The following is a 16,017-nucleotide window of genomic DNA, read 5'->3' on the forward strand; positions in this document are numbered from 1 at the left end:
TTGCCTAATCACAAACAGTTCATCCGAGTGAACCATATGTTGTATATCACACACACCTTCATCTGGCTGCCCGTTTCTTTTGTTCCACATCATCACAAACAGTTCATAGAACTGAATCGTATGCCCTACATCGCACACGCAACTAAAATCTGAACCGTGTTTGATGCATCCTCCATCGCAAACATTTTGCACCTTTTTTGATGGTTTTTTTACATCCTCGTTTGTGATTAGTGCATCGCACAAAGTTTCGTGAAAGGGTCTCTGATCGTAGTGCCGCGTTAGCAGCATCCTGTAGTAGTGGTAGATGATGTGCTGGTATGCAGCCTTATACATTTCCTTCTTAAAGGATGGATGCACATAATCTTCTGGGTGAACTTTTATCTTCTGCATTGTAGCTATTGCATGGTGGCAAGGTGATCCAATCATGTCCCATCTCTTGCAAGAGCATCTCCCTTCATCCAGCTTCACACAATAAGTGTTTTCTCCACTAGTAACTTGCTAGATGTTGGGACCATCCATGTTTGCTTCACGGTATTTATCCCACTTCTTGCTCTCTTCAAGCTTCTCCATGTAATATGGGGTTATTTCCCACCTGCAGCTCTTTGTTTTCTCTCTAATGCCATGGTACTTAACCATTAGTTTGGTCCTCAGCCCTTCAAATATGGTCTTAATCGGTTTGGACCTAACATCTAGAATCATTTTGTCGAAAACCTCACTAAGGTTGTTCACAACCAAGTCAGTCTTGCACACATGATCCATTGCATATCTAGCCCAACACTCCTTAGGGATTCCATTCAACCACATGTAGGCTGGTTCACATGTTGCTTTCAAACCAGCCATTCCTTCTTTGTGGCCATGTTCAGTGAAGGAATAGTTAGCTTTGTCAACCCATTTCTTAGGTTCTTCTGCTCTAAAACCAGCTGACTGGATGTTGGCATATATGTGTCTAAGGCAATATCTTTGTGGGGATTGAGGAAATACTTCATTAATTGCTTTAAGAAGGCCCTGTTGTTTGAGTACATAAGCAAATAATAAGATAACTATAGCAGCATGGCTATGTGCATAAGATTAAGGTAGAGTCAGAGAAAATACCTTCTGCCTGTCAGACATGATGGTGTAATTCCCAAATTGGTTACTGGTGCCAATGCAGACTCTAAGTTGGTTTAAAAACCAGGTCCACTTGGGACCATCCTCTTTGTCAACCACCCCAAAAGCAATTGGGAAGACATTGTTGTTCCCATCTTGCCCTGTTGCTGCCAATATCTGTTGACCTGTGGATAACTTGATGAAGCAACCATCAAGTCATCAAGTCCTGCATAAACAATGATATTTAGGGTCAAATTAAATAACTATGTCCAATAGTTACATTTCAAACAGGATGACATCACTAAAATTTACCTATGAAAGGCCTACAACCAGCAAGGAATCCATCGTTTGATGCCTGGAGGCAGTAGAACATGTACTTGAACCTTGGTGTGGGGGCTGGGTTCAAAGGATCCTCAAAAGTTGTCAATATGCACCTGCTTCCAGGGGTTGTGTGAGGCACACATTGTAGGTAGTCCCTCAACTTGAGATACTACTTTCCATGATCACCTTGCGCAACATCAACAACCATCAGTCTTGCCCTATAAGCCAAACTCCTAGGTACATGCACCCCAAACTTCTTCTTAGTATGTTTCAGAATTGTCTCTACATCAGCCTTTACATTTGATCTAACTGTGTCCTCCACAATTTCTGCAACCCACTCTGCAGTCTTCTTGATACTCTCTCCACAAGCTCCACAACTATGATCCAGGTGGCACTTCTTGATTGTGAATGTATCTTCATGGGCTACTTTGGAGGCAGTCATGAAAAATTCACAGCCATTCTTACTCTCTGGGCACCAAACAATAATCCTTGTTGGTTCATTCCTATGGTACTGAAAGTTTCTCAAAGTCCTAACATGAAAATTTCTCAAAGCCTTTCTAAACTCATACACATTGGTGAAGCAAAGGTCCTTGCACAACTGCTTAGGTGCATCAGGTAGATTTGGGTCATACAATTTCCTCTCTTTCTTCTTCTTCAATCTTCTCTTCCTTCCAGAAGGTAGTCTTGGAACCTCTCCATCCGAGTCAGAAATGCCCACATCACCAGGGAAGCAATATTCATCGGGTTCAGTTACAAAATCTTGAAACTTGGGGATCTCTGGCTGACTATGAGCTCTGGAAGTAGGACCTGAATTTACTGTTGCCCTTCTAACAGGCTTCAGTTTCTCAGGCCTGCCTTTTGCCACAACTCTCTCCCCTCCACTGTCAGCCTCTTTCTCCTCCTACCAAAACTCTGAAACATCACTGTCACCTTCAAACTGTGTTCTGTCTTCTGCAGCATCTATTTCTTCTTCATTTACAATATTTCCTTCACCTCTCTTCCAAGCCTTGTAAGACATCTTTATCCCTCTATAGTCACCCCTATCAATCTCAAAGTCTGAGGATGATTTGTCAATATATATCATCATCTGGTACACCATCAGATCCATCATCATCACTCTCCTCACCACCAGCCTGTCCACCATCACCACCAGGAGCTTCTATAATGTTCAAGTTGCAGCTCTGCTGCGTGTTCACATTAACTTCAAGAGGGTGAACCACTCCATCTTGTGACAGACTTAACACAAAACCAGGGTCCCCCACCGGACTGCCTATTGGAATTTGCTCTTCACAAACATTGTGAGCCCTGTTAAATTCAACATCTCTATCTTCATTTTCCTTGGCCACGATGATATTTAGCACTGCGAAATCAGAGTGGTCTATCATTTCTTCAACTGCATCTTGATTGTCCAGAAGCAATAAACCTTCATGTCCAGTTCCTTCTTCTTTTACCCAGTACATGTAGTCATCTGACCCATAGCCTTCAGTTTCAGTAGGTGCTATCAAGTTGAGAAAAGTGATGTCTGAAACAGAAAACCTTCTTTCCATGTTATCTCTGCCCAGGAAATACGGCCTCACCTCCCAAATTTCATCATCCAGCCTGCATTACATAATATGTTATTTCAAAAGCCTAAATAAGTGTTTTTTGCTACAAAATTCAGTCCACACTAACTAAAAAGTGTCGTAAGGAATCTGAATGCAACAAATGCTTCTCTGAATCCACCATGCATTTCTACTCAATCCAACTAATCCTTCAGTGCAAAATGCAACTGATGCATCCAACTAACTACTCTGAACCAGTGCATGTTCTGATGAATCACAGCAGCATTAACCTAGGGTTTGGTCAAAAACCTAACTAAAGATTGCCTGAACTTTGAACTAAACTAACACTAATGTAGAGAGTGCTGAAGGAGCTGGTGAAGAGAAGAAAAAATCTTACTCCACCCCTCCAAATGCAGAGGCCCAGTGGTGGGAGTTGGCCGGATCCGCCACCACAGCGCCTGCAAGAGACCTAGCCGCTCTGTACTCAAGCGAGAACTGGCGATTCTCAGGCAATGACGGTGCAGCCTGTGGTGTCCGCTGCTGTGGCAGCGCCGGCTGGGTTGCGAAGCTACCGCTCCCCAGCCAGTTATCAACCTCCGACTCCGCCGCCATCCCCCCGTTCCACCCCCACCCGTCGAGTGGCTGCCATCGACTGGTTTCGCCGCCGCCGACGCCATCGCCTAGGTCGAAGAGGGAGACAGAGTGAGAGAGAGAGGGGGGGGGGACAGAGGACACGCTCGGTCGTCTTGACCTGGTCGGGACGGTGCGCTCTAACGGCCGTCATCACGCGCGCCGTCAGCCACGGCCGACAGAAACCTGATGAGCGGGCCCCATGTGTCATAACCGCGCTTAAACTGTAACGATTCGGCCATTAGGTTTTTTTTTTGGAACAGCCCACCACTTTTCTGGTAGTTTTTTGAAATAGTAAAAAAAGCGGTAGTTTTTTGCAACGATAGCCCGTAATGTGATAGTTTTTTGCTATTCGCTCCATAGTACTTTCTAACTGAATATCCCTAGTCTTTAGCTCATTAGCTAGTCTACAGGGAGTTTGTTAGCCACGATTGAGTTTGCACATTCATGCACTGTAACTGTATATGTACTGACCGCATGATCAATAAAACTCCCGTGTTGCATCCTATCCTTTCTCTCTTACAGTTCTTTTATTAGCTCAATTTTTAAAGCAGCTTTGTTTAGCTTAACTTTTGTTTTCACGGACGTTCGTAGACTTTGCGGATGCGCCCACTTACATCTCTAGCCCCCGCTCTACTCCTTGGCTTGTGATGGCGCTGCTCCATGTACATCAGGCTCGCTCTGTTCCATGGCTGGCGCCTTCCGCTTTGGTGAGCGATGGGTAATTAAGCACGGCAGGGAAGATATAGGACTGACGCCCGGCAGCGATTGACGAAGGAGACGGCCGAGTGCTGGTCTGCTGGATTGGGGATCAAGATGCAAAGTAGCTGGAAATTTACACCCGTATTTTCCGTGTCTTCTCCTGCGACAAGTAAATCACAGGCGTATTTTTGAAACGGATGTGAAATTGTCGCTCAAACGGATATATCCACCATTGAAATATGTGTAGATACATATGTTTCATTGACAAGTAATATGGATCAAAGAGAGTACAAGGTAACAAAAATTGTTCTCTACATTGAACAAAAAAACAGACTAGCATCCATGATCATCTCTTATACAATATTAATAAAAGGAAGTTTGTTGGTTTCACTTCCATGGCTTTCACCCCTTCCATTGATACATGCCTTTTTCAAACCATGTGACCCGCAAAAAAAAACCATGTGATAACCTCATTTTTTTTCCCCCAAAACGACCACCCACCTCATCGTTTCTTGGGAAACAAATCCCATGGTAACCCCATTATTATTTTCTCAAACCAATCCCACCGCTCTTTTCTAGAGAAAGAAAAAACCTTGCAAAGCAATCAAGAGAAATCAAATAAATCGCCAATAGAATCAAACTCACGTAGTTGTAAGCACACAATCTCAATCACTTCATATTTCCCCTCATGTTTGATTATAAATTCCCTCCCCACGTCATATCTCAATCTTAACCCAACACTACTGGAATTTCCAAGTTTCCCGAGTGCCGAAAAAACTCGGCGAAAGCCGTTTTACACTTGGCAGAGTTTGCCAGTGTAGTTCTCGGCTAAGGGTACTCGGCCCGAACCCATCCGTGAGGCTCTTGGCATACGCTCCGTCAGCCGAGTTCTGTCATGTTTGCCGAGTACTTCCTGTCGGCGGTTCGGCAGCGTCTACCATATGCCATGCCCTGCTGTCCGCCGAGAGCCGTACTCGGCTTACGAGTCCTTTACCGTGATCCCGTGTTCTGGTACTCGGCAAAAAACAATGTACTCGGTAACGACGATTTTTCCAGTAGTGCAATCAAAAATTTCCTACGTTGAACCACTAGAATAGAGTTGCCCCCGTTGCAATGCACAGATATTTAGCCAGTAGAGATAGCAACAGGGCCGTATGCAGCAGGCTAGCAGAGCTGAGAGCTTAAGGATCAAGGGGCAGCTGCCCAGGAGTCCCCCACCCTGCAGTGGTCATCTCTCTAATGGCATCGTAGGAGGCCTTCACTGCTTCAGCTTCCTGTTAGATGGACAGCCGTGTCGAAGCAGAACTCTTTTCCAGGTTCGAACGTGGCCTCGAGCTCCTCGTAGCTTTGCAGAACCTTCAGGTTCTTCGACGCGTCAAGGTTCTCCTGCAGCATGCCATTGCAACAGAGGTAAATGGCCAACCAATTCACATCTACAGTAGGCAACCCATGGATAGTAGTTGTAACCTTTTCAACATATTCAGCTACTGCGCGATTGATGATTTTCTTGATGGCTGCTTTCTTCACTTTTGATGGTCCAATCAAGTGCAGAGCGACTTCTTTTGGTACCTGAGCCACGACAAGATTCATGGAGCAGGTCAAAACACAATCCAGCTAGCATGTGCAGATGTTCCGAAGCAGAGGAACTAGTTTTTGGTTGTCACGAGAACTTACATTTGGAGTTTTCCCTGAATCATTTCAAGTAGCACCAATGTCGAGGAAAGTGACCAGCGTTAGTTTCACAAGAAAAAATTAAGCAGCTGTCTAAGCTGTAACAATTGAAACTGCTACGAAGATGCAAAGCTAAATAAATAAGAGAAGTGCAATCTACGGTTAATATAATTAAACACCTTCTATATGGATTAAAGCAAATAGCTTGGCTAATGATCCATTGAGACATACGATGAGTGTATGACACATCAAGAAGCCATTTGTTCTGAGTGTTCTTCAGATGTTAAATATTGAACTCATGGGATGAACTCCTAAGATTTTGAAGATACAACATCGAATAACAGAAACAGAGTTGCAACCGTAGCTCTATCTGAACTGAGATGGATAGGGAAATAAAAGGGTTGCTACCTCCTTTCAATCGCCGAAATCCTGGAAGTGGTTGTGCCGCGGCAATATGCTTTGATAAGACTTTCTCAAAGACAGAACCTGTCATTTTACTGCTAACAGTTACTCGTATCTGTGTCTTGTAACAAAGAAAATGGAAAAGTAAAGAGATTAAGATGAAATTTGCAAAAGAGCTGGATTTTATTTTCAGTCAATTCTATTACTGAGAGCAAAATGCCAAGCAACCTCTATCACTCCATCTTCTTCAGTAAGCACAGAAACGTGAAAATCTTTAAAGGCTACTGGTGCTTGCATGGGATTTTCTGCACCTGATAGCATAAGCCCAGAAGGTAAGATTTTCGGTACACTGTTTGGATAACATGATAAGAGGATAAAGGTGTACATTGTAGTGGAGATACTGCCTGAAGCGCTCTGCAAACTTTGTGGTTGATTCTGAAAAACAAATTCACAAGCAACTATGAGCAGTGAAGTAATCCATTAGTGCTAAGCACTAAGCAGTATGTATTACTCCCTCAGTACAATCGAGTGTAAAAGGAATAAACATTTTTAAGACTGTCAATGATCCGATTAAGCAGAAGCAACCTACCGTTTTGAACATTCTTTGTTAAATATCATCAGACAAGCAGAAGATGGTACATCATGCGAAAACTGAAGTTGAGGTCCAAGCCCCCTGGTGCATTTGTGATTCACCATCTGCAGCACATCCCACAATTTTTTTTTTATCAATTAGTGTGCAAGATCATTTGCCTGTCTGAACATATATCTTTCTACCTTACATCGCCCTGAATTAAACAATAGCACCCGTGTGTCGGTGTGTGGGTTTAAATCTCTTATTAATGCTAAAACCTCTGAATATGTTCTCTCTTGTGCAAATTCTCTGGCAAGTATTAGTACTAATCACTGAACCCAAAGTTCTTCACAAGTTTATAAGGAAAATTAACCAAGAGCTGGATTTTTTTTCAGCCAGTCATTCTCTTAGAATGACAAATACATCAACCTAATGGTACCCATTCTCTTCAATTGCAACAAATTGCACCCAAAAAAAAGCACCAACATTCCCCAATATAATTCACATCAGATAGCCTCAAACCCTAGGCAACGATAGATAAACCACCCCTCAAGAGGGTAGCACCGTCGGAGAGGGGGGGGGGGGGGGGGGGGGGGGGTACCTTGAGATTCACGAGGCTGGTTGCCGCGGCAGAGCCTCCCATGGAAATGGATAACTCCATTACTATCCAGTCCAAGAGAGCTTCTGCTGCCTTCCAATTCCAAGCAAGAAACCCCAGGAGTGGAGTACTGGAGGAGGGGCAGGAGGCAGTTATCCAATTCCCCCATGGATCCCGACCGTTGATTTTCAATCGGTCGGACAGAACGCTCCGCGTCTGTTTCACTAGCACTTCCTTCAGATTTTGTCTTGCCGCTGGGCGCGCACGGCGGCGGCGGCGGCGGCGATGGAGGTGGCGGCGGCGGCGGGGGTCTACGAGGAGATGCTGCGGGTGGTGGAGGCCTGCGCCGCCCGCATCCGGTGGCGCCTCCGCCCCCAGTCCAAGCGCCGCCTCCTCAACGGTAGGTGCCCACTGACACGCTTCTCGTTCCTCTGTTTTGCTTCTCCCTGATGGAAATTGTTTAGGAAATGCAGCGAAGTCGCCTCGTTTCTTTGCTGTGATATTGCTGATTCTTCGCTAAGATTATGCGCAAAAAAAAATTGATTCTTCGCTAAGATAAGAGTTGCATGATTCGGTGGCAAATTTATGCAGTTGTGCAAGTCAACATCCACCACATGACCCGGCTTGGTTTAAGTCGAGCTAGGTTCAGATAGTTTCAGAGTTCGATAACATATACTAGCTCACACATGCCGTAGTTAGTTCCAGTAGGTTCAGAATTTGATACCGGTACATGGGTAGCTTGATTGGGAAGCTATGGAATAATTGTGCAGGGCGACTATATTTATGTATATCGTGTGGCATTTGGTACTAGTGCACTATGGAGCGAACTTACTAAACTGGCACTGATGAACTGTTAGCAGATATCACGTTCCTCTGCACCGGGTTGCGGCCTGTGATACTGATGGACTACGGCGGCACGATGCCCCAACTACAGGAGAACCTCTGCAGCCTGCTGCACCATGCTCGGCAGGTGATTGCCCGGTTTCGATGTGTTGAATTATCTCCTTCATCGCTGCTGAATATCCATCCATAACATCTCTCCCTTGCAAAGTAGAAAATCAGTCAGATTTTGAAGCTACGAATCTTGTCATTCTTGAAATTTGTATGAGCGTGCATTGGATGCGACTACTTCGCTGGTTCAGTAGTAAGCCCTTGTTCCATGGAGAAGAGCTGTGGCTCATGTTGACAGGCATATAAGTTAATGGGATCTGATCTTATGTCTTAGCAAGTGATGAGGACTTTGTGTATTGCTTTGCCACCAAACAGTTACATTTAGGACCTGTATCTAGATTGCTGGCCTTTAAATTGATGCTGGTTAATCACGGTTCCATCTCAGAATGTTAAATTTACGCTATTGTTGAGAGTTGTGGTTATCATCTCTGTCAGTTTGCATCTCTCTCGACTGGGGATGCAAATTTACGACCCTCAGTGCACCCTCTGACCCTTCTTAGTTCAACCAAATGAACTAAATTTGCAAAAGTAATGTGACTTCTGAAAACTTTGTTCAGTAGATTAAACTAAATAGGGTCAGAGAATACGCTAAAGGTTACCCATTTGCACCTGGAATCTCGACCAATCTGTACTAGTCTTTCGAGTATAGCCATACGACCATGTACTAATGTGCGTTTAAGAAGCAATGTACTAATCTGTTTGATCTGCAGGAAGCAAGCATATTGAATCCACTAAGGGTGATGGTTATGAAAGATATGCTCTACTTGATTCACGCAGAAGGACTTGCTGAACATGTGTCACCAAATGCAAGGTCACAGCACCAGCTAGCTTTTGTGGACCTAGAGAAAAGCTGTTGCGAAGTCTTTACCTTCTCAGATCACACTTCTATTTTTTGGTCTATTGCCCTGTTCTATATTCCTGACTGATCTTCTGGTTCAGCTGCTTGCAAACACGGAAAAGAACGAAACCATGGTGGAGCTTTTATCGATCCAAGATCGATTTGCAGCTACATTCCCTCTTGAAGCAGATGTAGAACCTGAAACAACACAGCAGAAGTCAAGACTTCCAGAGAGAGCCACTGATGTGGAGCGCACTGGCATCAGCATTCCCGACACAACCTCACTGGTTGTTGATCTGAGTGCCTTCCTAGAGGGTACCCAAATGGCACTGCCTTCTCTGAATGGGTAATTTCTGGTTCTCACTTCCTAGAGTACCAAAACTCAAAACCATGGAATGCTAGTCCACTGAACTCGTTGCATGGACACTTGTAAACTAAAAGTATGGCATGTCTCGTTATAGAACATGGCACCTTTTCTTTTGCTAATTCTTCTGACATCAGAAGGAAATGCCTTGCACAGCCTCAAGTTTGCTATGTTGCCAAAGCTAGCCGTTTCAAGTGGCCTCTTCCAACTCATTGTTTCACGTTGCATCATTCGTAGGTGGCTCTTGGGTTATCCTGTAACATATTTATTTCGCAATGAAAGTGGTGAGACGGCCACTCAGAATCTCTCCAAGCACTCTCTTCATATCTACAGGATATATGTGGTCAGGTTTGGCCTTTTTCACGAATATGCCAGTTGCCGTTACTCTAGGAAGAATTTTCTTTTAGCGCTTATACTGGTAATATCTTACTGTAGAAATCGCCATTCAGATTCTAAGCAATCAGAAGAGGAACTGTTGAGGTAAACTATATATTTTTACAACTTGTTTCGATCTTTCTGCAAGGGTATTTCACTTGCAATCTTACAAACTAACAGTGACATGGTATGCCAGTTTTTCAGTTCCGTGTGACATCAGCATGAAACGCGAGGAAGAACCATGGGCCAAGTCATTTCTAGCTCGCGTGAACGGGAAGCTCGAGCGATGCAGCCAAGTCTGGGCATCAGTGCGTTTGGAGATTGAGGTCTTCCAAAGCCAGTCCGGGGTCATCGTGCTGTAGCTCAGATCACCGTCATGCAGTTTTACCACACGATGTCTGCTAAGCTGGCATGTTCAATGCTTGCTGATGTGTGTTGTCGATGTGTTGTTCGATTGGAGAACTGAAAGGTCTGAATGAGATGTAGTATCATTGGTCTGTTTGTATGATTGGTGCGTCGATGCATCATCTCATCATCATGATGTGTGTCGTGTTCATCTGATGGTTGGATGATCCACATCTATCGGCCAGGCGTTGATGAGCACATTGAACTATCCATGTGGCTGCTAATAAGTAGTTTCATATCAGGAGTGAATAGCAAAAACCTACCACATTACGGGCTATCGTTCCGAAAAACTACCGCTTTTTTTAATTTTCCAAAAAACTACCACAAAAGTGGTGGGCTGTTCCAAAAAACCCAAGTGGCCGAACAGTTAAGTTTTAAGTGTGGTTATGACATGTGGGGCCCGCCCGTCAGGGTTTTGTCAGCCACGGGGCTCACGGCGCGCGGGTGACGGCCGTTAGGGCGCACGAGTCGTCCCGGCCAGGTCAAGACGGATCCGGCCCTCACTCTGTCTCCCTCGCTCTCACTCTCCACTCCCCCCTCGCTCTATTTCCCCTGGCCGAGCTCGCCATCGTCGCCGACAACCTCCGTTCCTCGTCGCCGGCCAGGATGCCTTCTTGGAATGATGGGGATGAGAGCTCCGACGACGACAGCATGGGGGGCAACCTGATGGACATGGAGTACTTTGTAAGCCTCTTCCTCCTCCTCTCTGTCATTATCTAGGGTTAGGGTTATAGTTGAATCGATTTGGGCCGGCTGGGTTGATGAGCTCCATATTGGTATGGATGGTTTCGTTTGGTTTGGTTAACTGTTAGTTTTGCTCTAGGGTATGAATGGCACTGTGATGTCTGATCTGATCTACCTTGTACATCTGACCTTGAGCAAGGCAAAGCTTGACTCAAGTGGAACTATTTGATGCATTGGTTCTGATCTACCTTTGTACTGCATGTAGGACACACCTGACACCAACCCTGAGCCACTCTAGTGTGGTGCTCCCATGGAGGAAGTTGCCAAGTGCACTCTGCACCAGATGAACCCTAGGAAGTGTGTTGCTTTTGAAGGTGCTAACATTGGGAGGAGGTTCTATGGATGCCCTGTTCAGGTGAGTAATTTAGTATGCTGGGTGGATTCAGTTATGCCTAGTGGATTCAGTTATGCCTAGTGGATTCAGTTAATGTGTATGTGTTTTTTAGTTTGCAGAAAGTAAGTGAATGAAGTATGCTAAGTGTTGGTTTTGTTTGCATAGAATAAGTGTATTGAATGGATATATGAAGTCAGTCATGGTGGATGGATATATTGATTGATTTTTGTTATGCTGTATTGAATTGCATATATTTTTGAATTTGTACATTAACTCTGTTTGAATTGAGTTTAGTACTGAATTTATGGTTACATCTCCTCCTTGTGTAGCAATGCCCTTTTTGAATTGAAGTTAGAACTGAATTTATGCATTTTCTAAAGTATGTGTTGTCTGATCAAACTACAGGGAGGTCTGAATTGTGGTGTAGTTCAGTGGGTTGATCCTGCCTGGCCTGGTGTACTTAAGAACTGCCTCATCAAGATGTGGGAAATGTTCCACGAGCAAAACCTTGGAAGGATTCAAGACAAGCATGCATATGAGGATGAGGTTGCCAAGTTGAAGAAGGACTATGATCATCTCTGCACTGAGTATCATAAAATGGTTGATGATGTTAGCAAGATGTTTGACTGGCAGGATGGTGTTGGCAAGATTGACTACCAGAAAGCAATGGATGCTGAGATATATGAGAAGCTAAGGCTAGCAAAAGAACAGAAGTGTATCCTTCAGGCCCAGGCAGACATAATTCACAACACCAGGAAGGCTATGAAAGAGATAAAGGTAGACATGGATCTTCTTGCACAAGAGAAGAAAGAGCTTGAGAAAGTAGTTGCTGATCTGCTGAATGCTGGCCATGGGAGCAAGGAAAAGCTTGAGAAAATCAAGGCCATACTAGAGGCTTGAAGATTTGGACAATGGTGGTTAAGTAAGTAAGGTAGCCTACATATATAACAGGCCTTGCAAGATGATGGTAGGAGTATATTTTGTACAGTCCTATATGAACTGTTCAAGTTATGGTAACTGGAGTGGTGGTAGTCTTTGAGAACCTTTGCTAAGTCTGGCTTATTTTATTATACTGTTAAGAATCTATCTATCTTAAGTAATGCAGTGAAGAACTGTTTTATTTCTTTAGGTTGTTTTCCTGAAACTAGCAATCCTGTACTAGTTTATTTTTGGGCCTAAAACCATTATGTACACAATGTGGGCCTAGACTGGGCTGGTTTATTACTCATGTGCCTACCTACCACCAACCATTAGTAGTCTATAAAGCCCACCCCTTGGCAGAAACCGCAGTCAATCCCCCCCCCCACCCTTCTCCACCCCCCAGCCGCCAAAGAAACCCTAGAATCCCAGGGAGAAATGTATCCTGGAGAGGTCATAGATGGAGAAGAAGAGGTGCCCAGGGGAGCTAGGCGCAGAGATGCAAGAAGGAGGGTGAGAAGGCAACTTGCTGAGATGATCCTTGCAGCACGCAACCGCAAGGACATAGAGCAGTTCCTGGAGGCATTCCCCCCTGGCTCGAACCCTAGTGATGATGATATCATCTACTGGGCAAGGGGAGGGCAAATTTCCATCCTTTTTAGGTCACTAGGCAGAGGTGGACTAGGATTCTGTACCGATGATGCTGCTGTTATGTTTCTGTGTTCCTAGATCTATCTTTCTGTCTATGACTCTGATGTTTGAAGTTGGTGTAAGAATAATGTTGAATGAGCTATGTATGTGATGAATCAAGTTGTCTATGATGCAATGTATGAAGTTGGTGAAAGCAAAATGTTGAATGATCTATCTATGTGATGAATCAATCTGTCTATGATGCAATTTATGAGTGAATGTTTTATCTATATTTGTATGTATGAATGATTTGATCTGGTGATCTTGATGTTTAAGGTTAGATATGTTATGGTTTGGTCTAGATGGCCAAATCTTGATGTTTTAGTTTTTATCTGTTAGGGTTTGGTCCTAGATGGCCAAATTTAGGGTTGGTCGACAAGTTGCCCCCCAAAGTGACCAAATTTGGCCACTTTAAGGTTGGTCGACAAGTAGCCACCCAAAGTGGCCTAATTTTGCCACTTTAGGGTTGGTCGACAAGTAGCCACCCAAAGTGGCCTAATTTTGCCACTTTAGGGTTGGTCGACAAGTAGCCACCCAAAGTGGCCTAATTTTGCCACTTTAGGGTTGGTCGACAAGTAGCCACCCAAAGTGGCCTAATTTTGCCACTTTAGGGTTGGTCGACAAATGGCCTCCCAAAGTGACAAAATGTTGCCACTTTAGGGTTGGTCGACAAGTTGCCCCCCAAAGTGACCAAATTTGGCCACTTTAGGGTTTGGTCGACAAGTAGCCACCCAAAGTGGCCAAATTTGACCACTTTAGGGTTGGTCGACAAGTAGCCAACCAAAGTTGTCTAATTTTGCCACTTTAGGGTTGGTCGACAAGTGGCCTCCCAAAGTGACAAAATGTTGCCACTTTAGGGTTTGGTCGACAAGTTGCCCCCCCCCCTAAGTGACAAAATTTGGCCACTTTAGGGTTGGTCGACAAGTGGCCTCCCAAAGTGACAAATTGTTGCCACTTTAGGGTTTGGTCGACTAGTTGCCCCCCCCACCCCCAAAGTGACCAAATTTGGCCACTTTAGGGTTGGTCGACAAGTGGCCTCCCAAAGTGACAAAAATTTGCCACATTAGGGTTGGTCGACAAGTAGCCACCCAAAGTGGCCTAATTTGGCCACTTTAGGGTTGGTCGACAAGTTGCCACCCAAAGTGGGCAAATTTTGCCACTTTAGGGTTGGTCGACAAGTTGCCCCCCCTCCCCAAGTGACCAAATTTGGCCACTTTAGGGTTGGTCGACAAGTTTGGCCACTTTAGGTTTTGGTCGACAAGTGGCCACTCAAAGTGACAAAGTGACCAAATCATATCAATCAATTATCAACAAAATAAATCAATTGATCTACATAACAATGATGAACATAAGAAATAATTTCATATGAAACAATTCATAACTTAGGTCATATCAAATCAAAATAGAGCTTGACAGCAGATAACTTAATTGTTCCAAGCAGTTGAAACACACACCACATAACTTAATTGTTCAAATCAAAACAGAGTTCACTGCAACTAACACAGATAGCAAGCATGCCTAACAAGCATAGTTCAAGGCATAAAGCAGAGATGAGTGCAACACATTCAATGGTTGCCACTGGCTGTGAAATACAAAGCAAATTTGCTTGGGGCCTTCCTCTTCCTCTTAGAACCAACATCAGCTTGACCTGATGTTGATGCTGCCCTTGGAGCATTGAAACCTATTGCAACTCTTGATCTGGTGTTCTTCGCTGGAGATGATGCACTTGACCTGGTGTTGTTGGCTGGTGCTGAAGCAGGTGTTGGGTTCTCTCTCTTTCTTAATCCAGTTGTTGAGACCACAGTACCAGATGTGTTTGCCCTTGTTGAAGTTGTTGCTGGTTTTCTGCCCCTAATTGGTCCTGAAGCTGCATTTGCTGCAGCTGGAGCAAGACCTGAAGCTGGAGCAGGACCTGAAGCTAGGGCAGGACCTGATGATGTGGCCCTAGCTGGAGGTGGCCTGGGTGGTGCTGAAGTTGCTGGGTAGGATGCCATGTTTTCCTACAATTAAAAACAAGTAGCATCTCAAAAGATGGATGCATTAAAAACAAGTAGCAGAATTACAAAGATGAATTGGCTTAGTTACCTGGTGATTGTTCTTCCTTGTCATAAACTTGGCCTTAAGCCTGTCTTCACATACTGTCCACCTGTGGCCTTGCTTCCCACAGTTACTTGTATCCTTTGGAGCTGGCACTTTAAATTGACCCTTGCTCCTAGCTGTCTGCTTCTTGCCTTTCTTCTCCCTAAAAACTGGTGGTTCTATGTCAGGTGTCTTGGTGTTGGGCCAGAATTCAGGACCAGGGACAGGGTACATGATGTGCTGGTCTGCAGCCTTATACATTTGCTTCTTAAAGAATGGATGCACATAATCTTCTGGGTGTACTTTTATCTTCTGCATTGCAGACATTGCATGGTGGCAAGGTGATCCAGTCATGTCCCATCTCCTGCAAGAGCAGCTCCCTTCATCAAGCTTCACACAATATGTGTTCTCTCCACTAGTTACTTGCCAGATATTGGGGCCAGCTATGTTTGCTTCACAGTATTTTAGCCCACTTCTTGCTCTCTTCAAGCTTCTCCATGTAATGTGGGGTTATTTCCCACCTACAGCTCTCTGTTTTCTCTCTGATGCCCTGGTACTTAACCATTAGTTTGGTCCTCAACCCTTCAAACATGGTCTTAATTGGTTTGGACCTAACATCTAGAATCATTTTATTGAAAACCTCACTAAAGTTGTTCACAACCAAGTTAGTCTTGCACACATGATCCATTGCATATCTAGCCCAACACTCCTTAGGGATGCCATTCAACCACATGTAGGCTGGTTCACATGCTGCTTTCAAACCTGCCATTCATTCTTTGTGACCATGTTCAGTGAAA

At 44.4% G+C, this 16,017-nt stretch overlaps 3 protein-coding genes across 5 annotated transcripts; 1 reads left to right on the forward strand and 2 right to left on the reverse strand.

Moving 5' to 3' along the window:
• Positions 1–498: 498 nt before the first annotated feature.
• Positions 499–3,560, reverse strand: LOC109733107 (uncharacterized). Its single transcript, XM_020292308.1, has 6 exons — positions 3,418–3,560; positions 2,502–3,006; positions 1,594–2,308; positions 1,399–1,482; positions 1,093–1,271; positions 499–1,005 (listed from the first exon to the last, which is right to left on the reverse strand). Exons 1-6 carry the CDS (start codon positions 3,558–3,560, stop codon positions 499–501), a joined length of 2,133 nt encoding a protein of 710 aa, XP_020147897.1.
• Positions 3,561–5,311: 1,751 nt separating this feature from the next.
• Positions 5,312–7,649, reverse strand: LOC109733149 (uncharacterized). 2 transcript variants are annotated; one of them, XM_045229051.1, is made up of 8 exons: positions 7,526–7,649; positions 6,943–7,049; positions 6,739–6,788; positions 6,582–6,664; positions 6,360–6,468; positions 5,955–5,968; positions 5,748–5,849; positions 5,312–5,666 (listed from the first exon to the last, which is right to left on the reverse strand). In XM_045229051.1, the coding sequence occupies exons 1-8, from the start codon at positions 7,583–7,585 to the stop codon at positions 5,547–5,549; spliced, it is 645 nt and encodes a 214-aa protein (XP_045084986.1). In that variant the 5' UTR covers positions 7,586–7,649; the 3' UTR covers positions 5,312–5,546. The 2 variants fall into 2 exon arrangements, with proteins under 2 accessions (XP_045084986.1, XP_045084987.1); XM_045229052.1 differs by having other exon boundaries at positions 6,360–6,474.
• A 9-nt stretch (positions 7,650–7,658) lies between these two features.
• LOC109733141 (uncharacterized) lies at positions 7,659–10,555 on the forward strand. 2 transcript variants are annotated; one of them, XM_020292333.4, is made up of 7 exons: positions 7,659–7,922; positions 8,383–8,492; positions 9,184–9,333; positions 9,413–9,657; positions 9,913–10,023; positions 10,111–10,155; positions 10,247–10,555. In XM_020292333.4, exons 1-7 carry the CDS (start codon positions 7,808–7,810, stop codon positions 10,410–10,412), a joined length of 942 nt encoding a protein of 313 aa, XP_020147922.1. In that variant the 5' UTR covers positions 7,659–7,807; the 3' UTR covers positions 10,413–10,555. The 2 variants fall into 2 exon arrangements, with proteins under 2 accessions (XP_020147922.1, XP_040246590.1); XM_040390656.3 differs by having other exon boundaries at positions 7,790–7,922; positions 8,380–8,492.
• The last annotated feature ends 5,462 nt before the right edge of the window (positions 10,556–16,017 follow it).

Source organism: Aegilops tauschii, chromosome 5 (genome assembly GCF_002575655.3).
Source record: "Aegilops tauschii subsp. strangulata cultivar AL8/78 chromosome 5, Aet v6.0, whole genome shotgun sequence".
Lineage (NCBI taxonomy): Eukaryota > Viridiplantae > Streptophyta > Magnoliopsida > Poales > Poaceae > Aegilops > Aegilops tauschii.

Coding starts and splice junctions, on each gene's coding strand:
- LOC109733107 (XM_020292308.1), bottom strand. CDS start 3,560: ATGGCGGCGGAGTCGGAGGTTGATAACTGGCTGGGGAGCGGTAGCTTC. Junction 2,309..2,501: donor ATGATGATGGATCTGATGGT/GTACCAGATGAT, acceptor GAGTTTTGGTAG/GAGGAGAAAGAGGCTGACAG. Junction 1,483..1,593: donor GGTTGTTGATGTTGCGCAAG/GTGATCATGGAA, acceptor CTTTGAACCCAG/CCCCCACACCAAGGTTCAAG.
- LOC109733149 (XM_045229052.1), bottom strand. CDS start 7,585: ATGGAGTTATCCATTTCCATGGGAGGCTCTGCCGCGGCAACCAGCCTC. Junction 7,050..7,525: donor CCAGCCTCGTGAATCTCAAG/GTACCCCCCCCC, acceptor GATGTGCTGCAG/ATGGTGAATCACAAATGCAC. Junction 6,665..6,738: donor GGCAGTATCTCCACTACAAT/GTACACCTTTAT, acceptor TTATGCTATCAG/GTGCAGAAAATCCCATGCAA.
- LOC109733141 (XM_040390656.3), top strand. CDS start 7,808: ATGGAGGTGGCGGCGGCGGCGGGGGTCTACGAGGAGATGCTGCGGGTG. Junction 9,334..9,412: donor TAGAGAAAAGCTGTTGCGAA/GTCTTTACCTTC, acceptor CTTCTGGTTCAG/CTGCTTGCAAACACGGAAAA. Junction 9,658..9,912: donor GCACTGCCTTCTCTGAATGG/GTAATTTCTGGT, acceptor CATCATTCGTAG/GTGGCTCTTGGGTTATCCTG.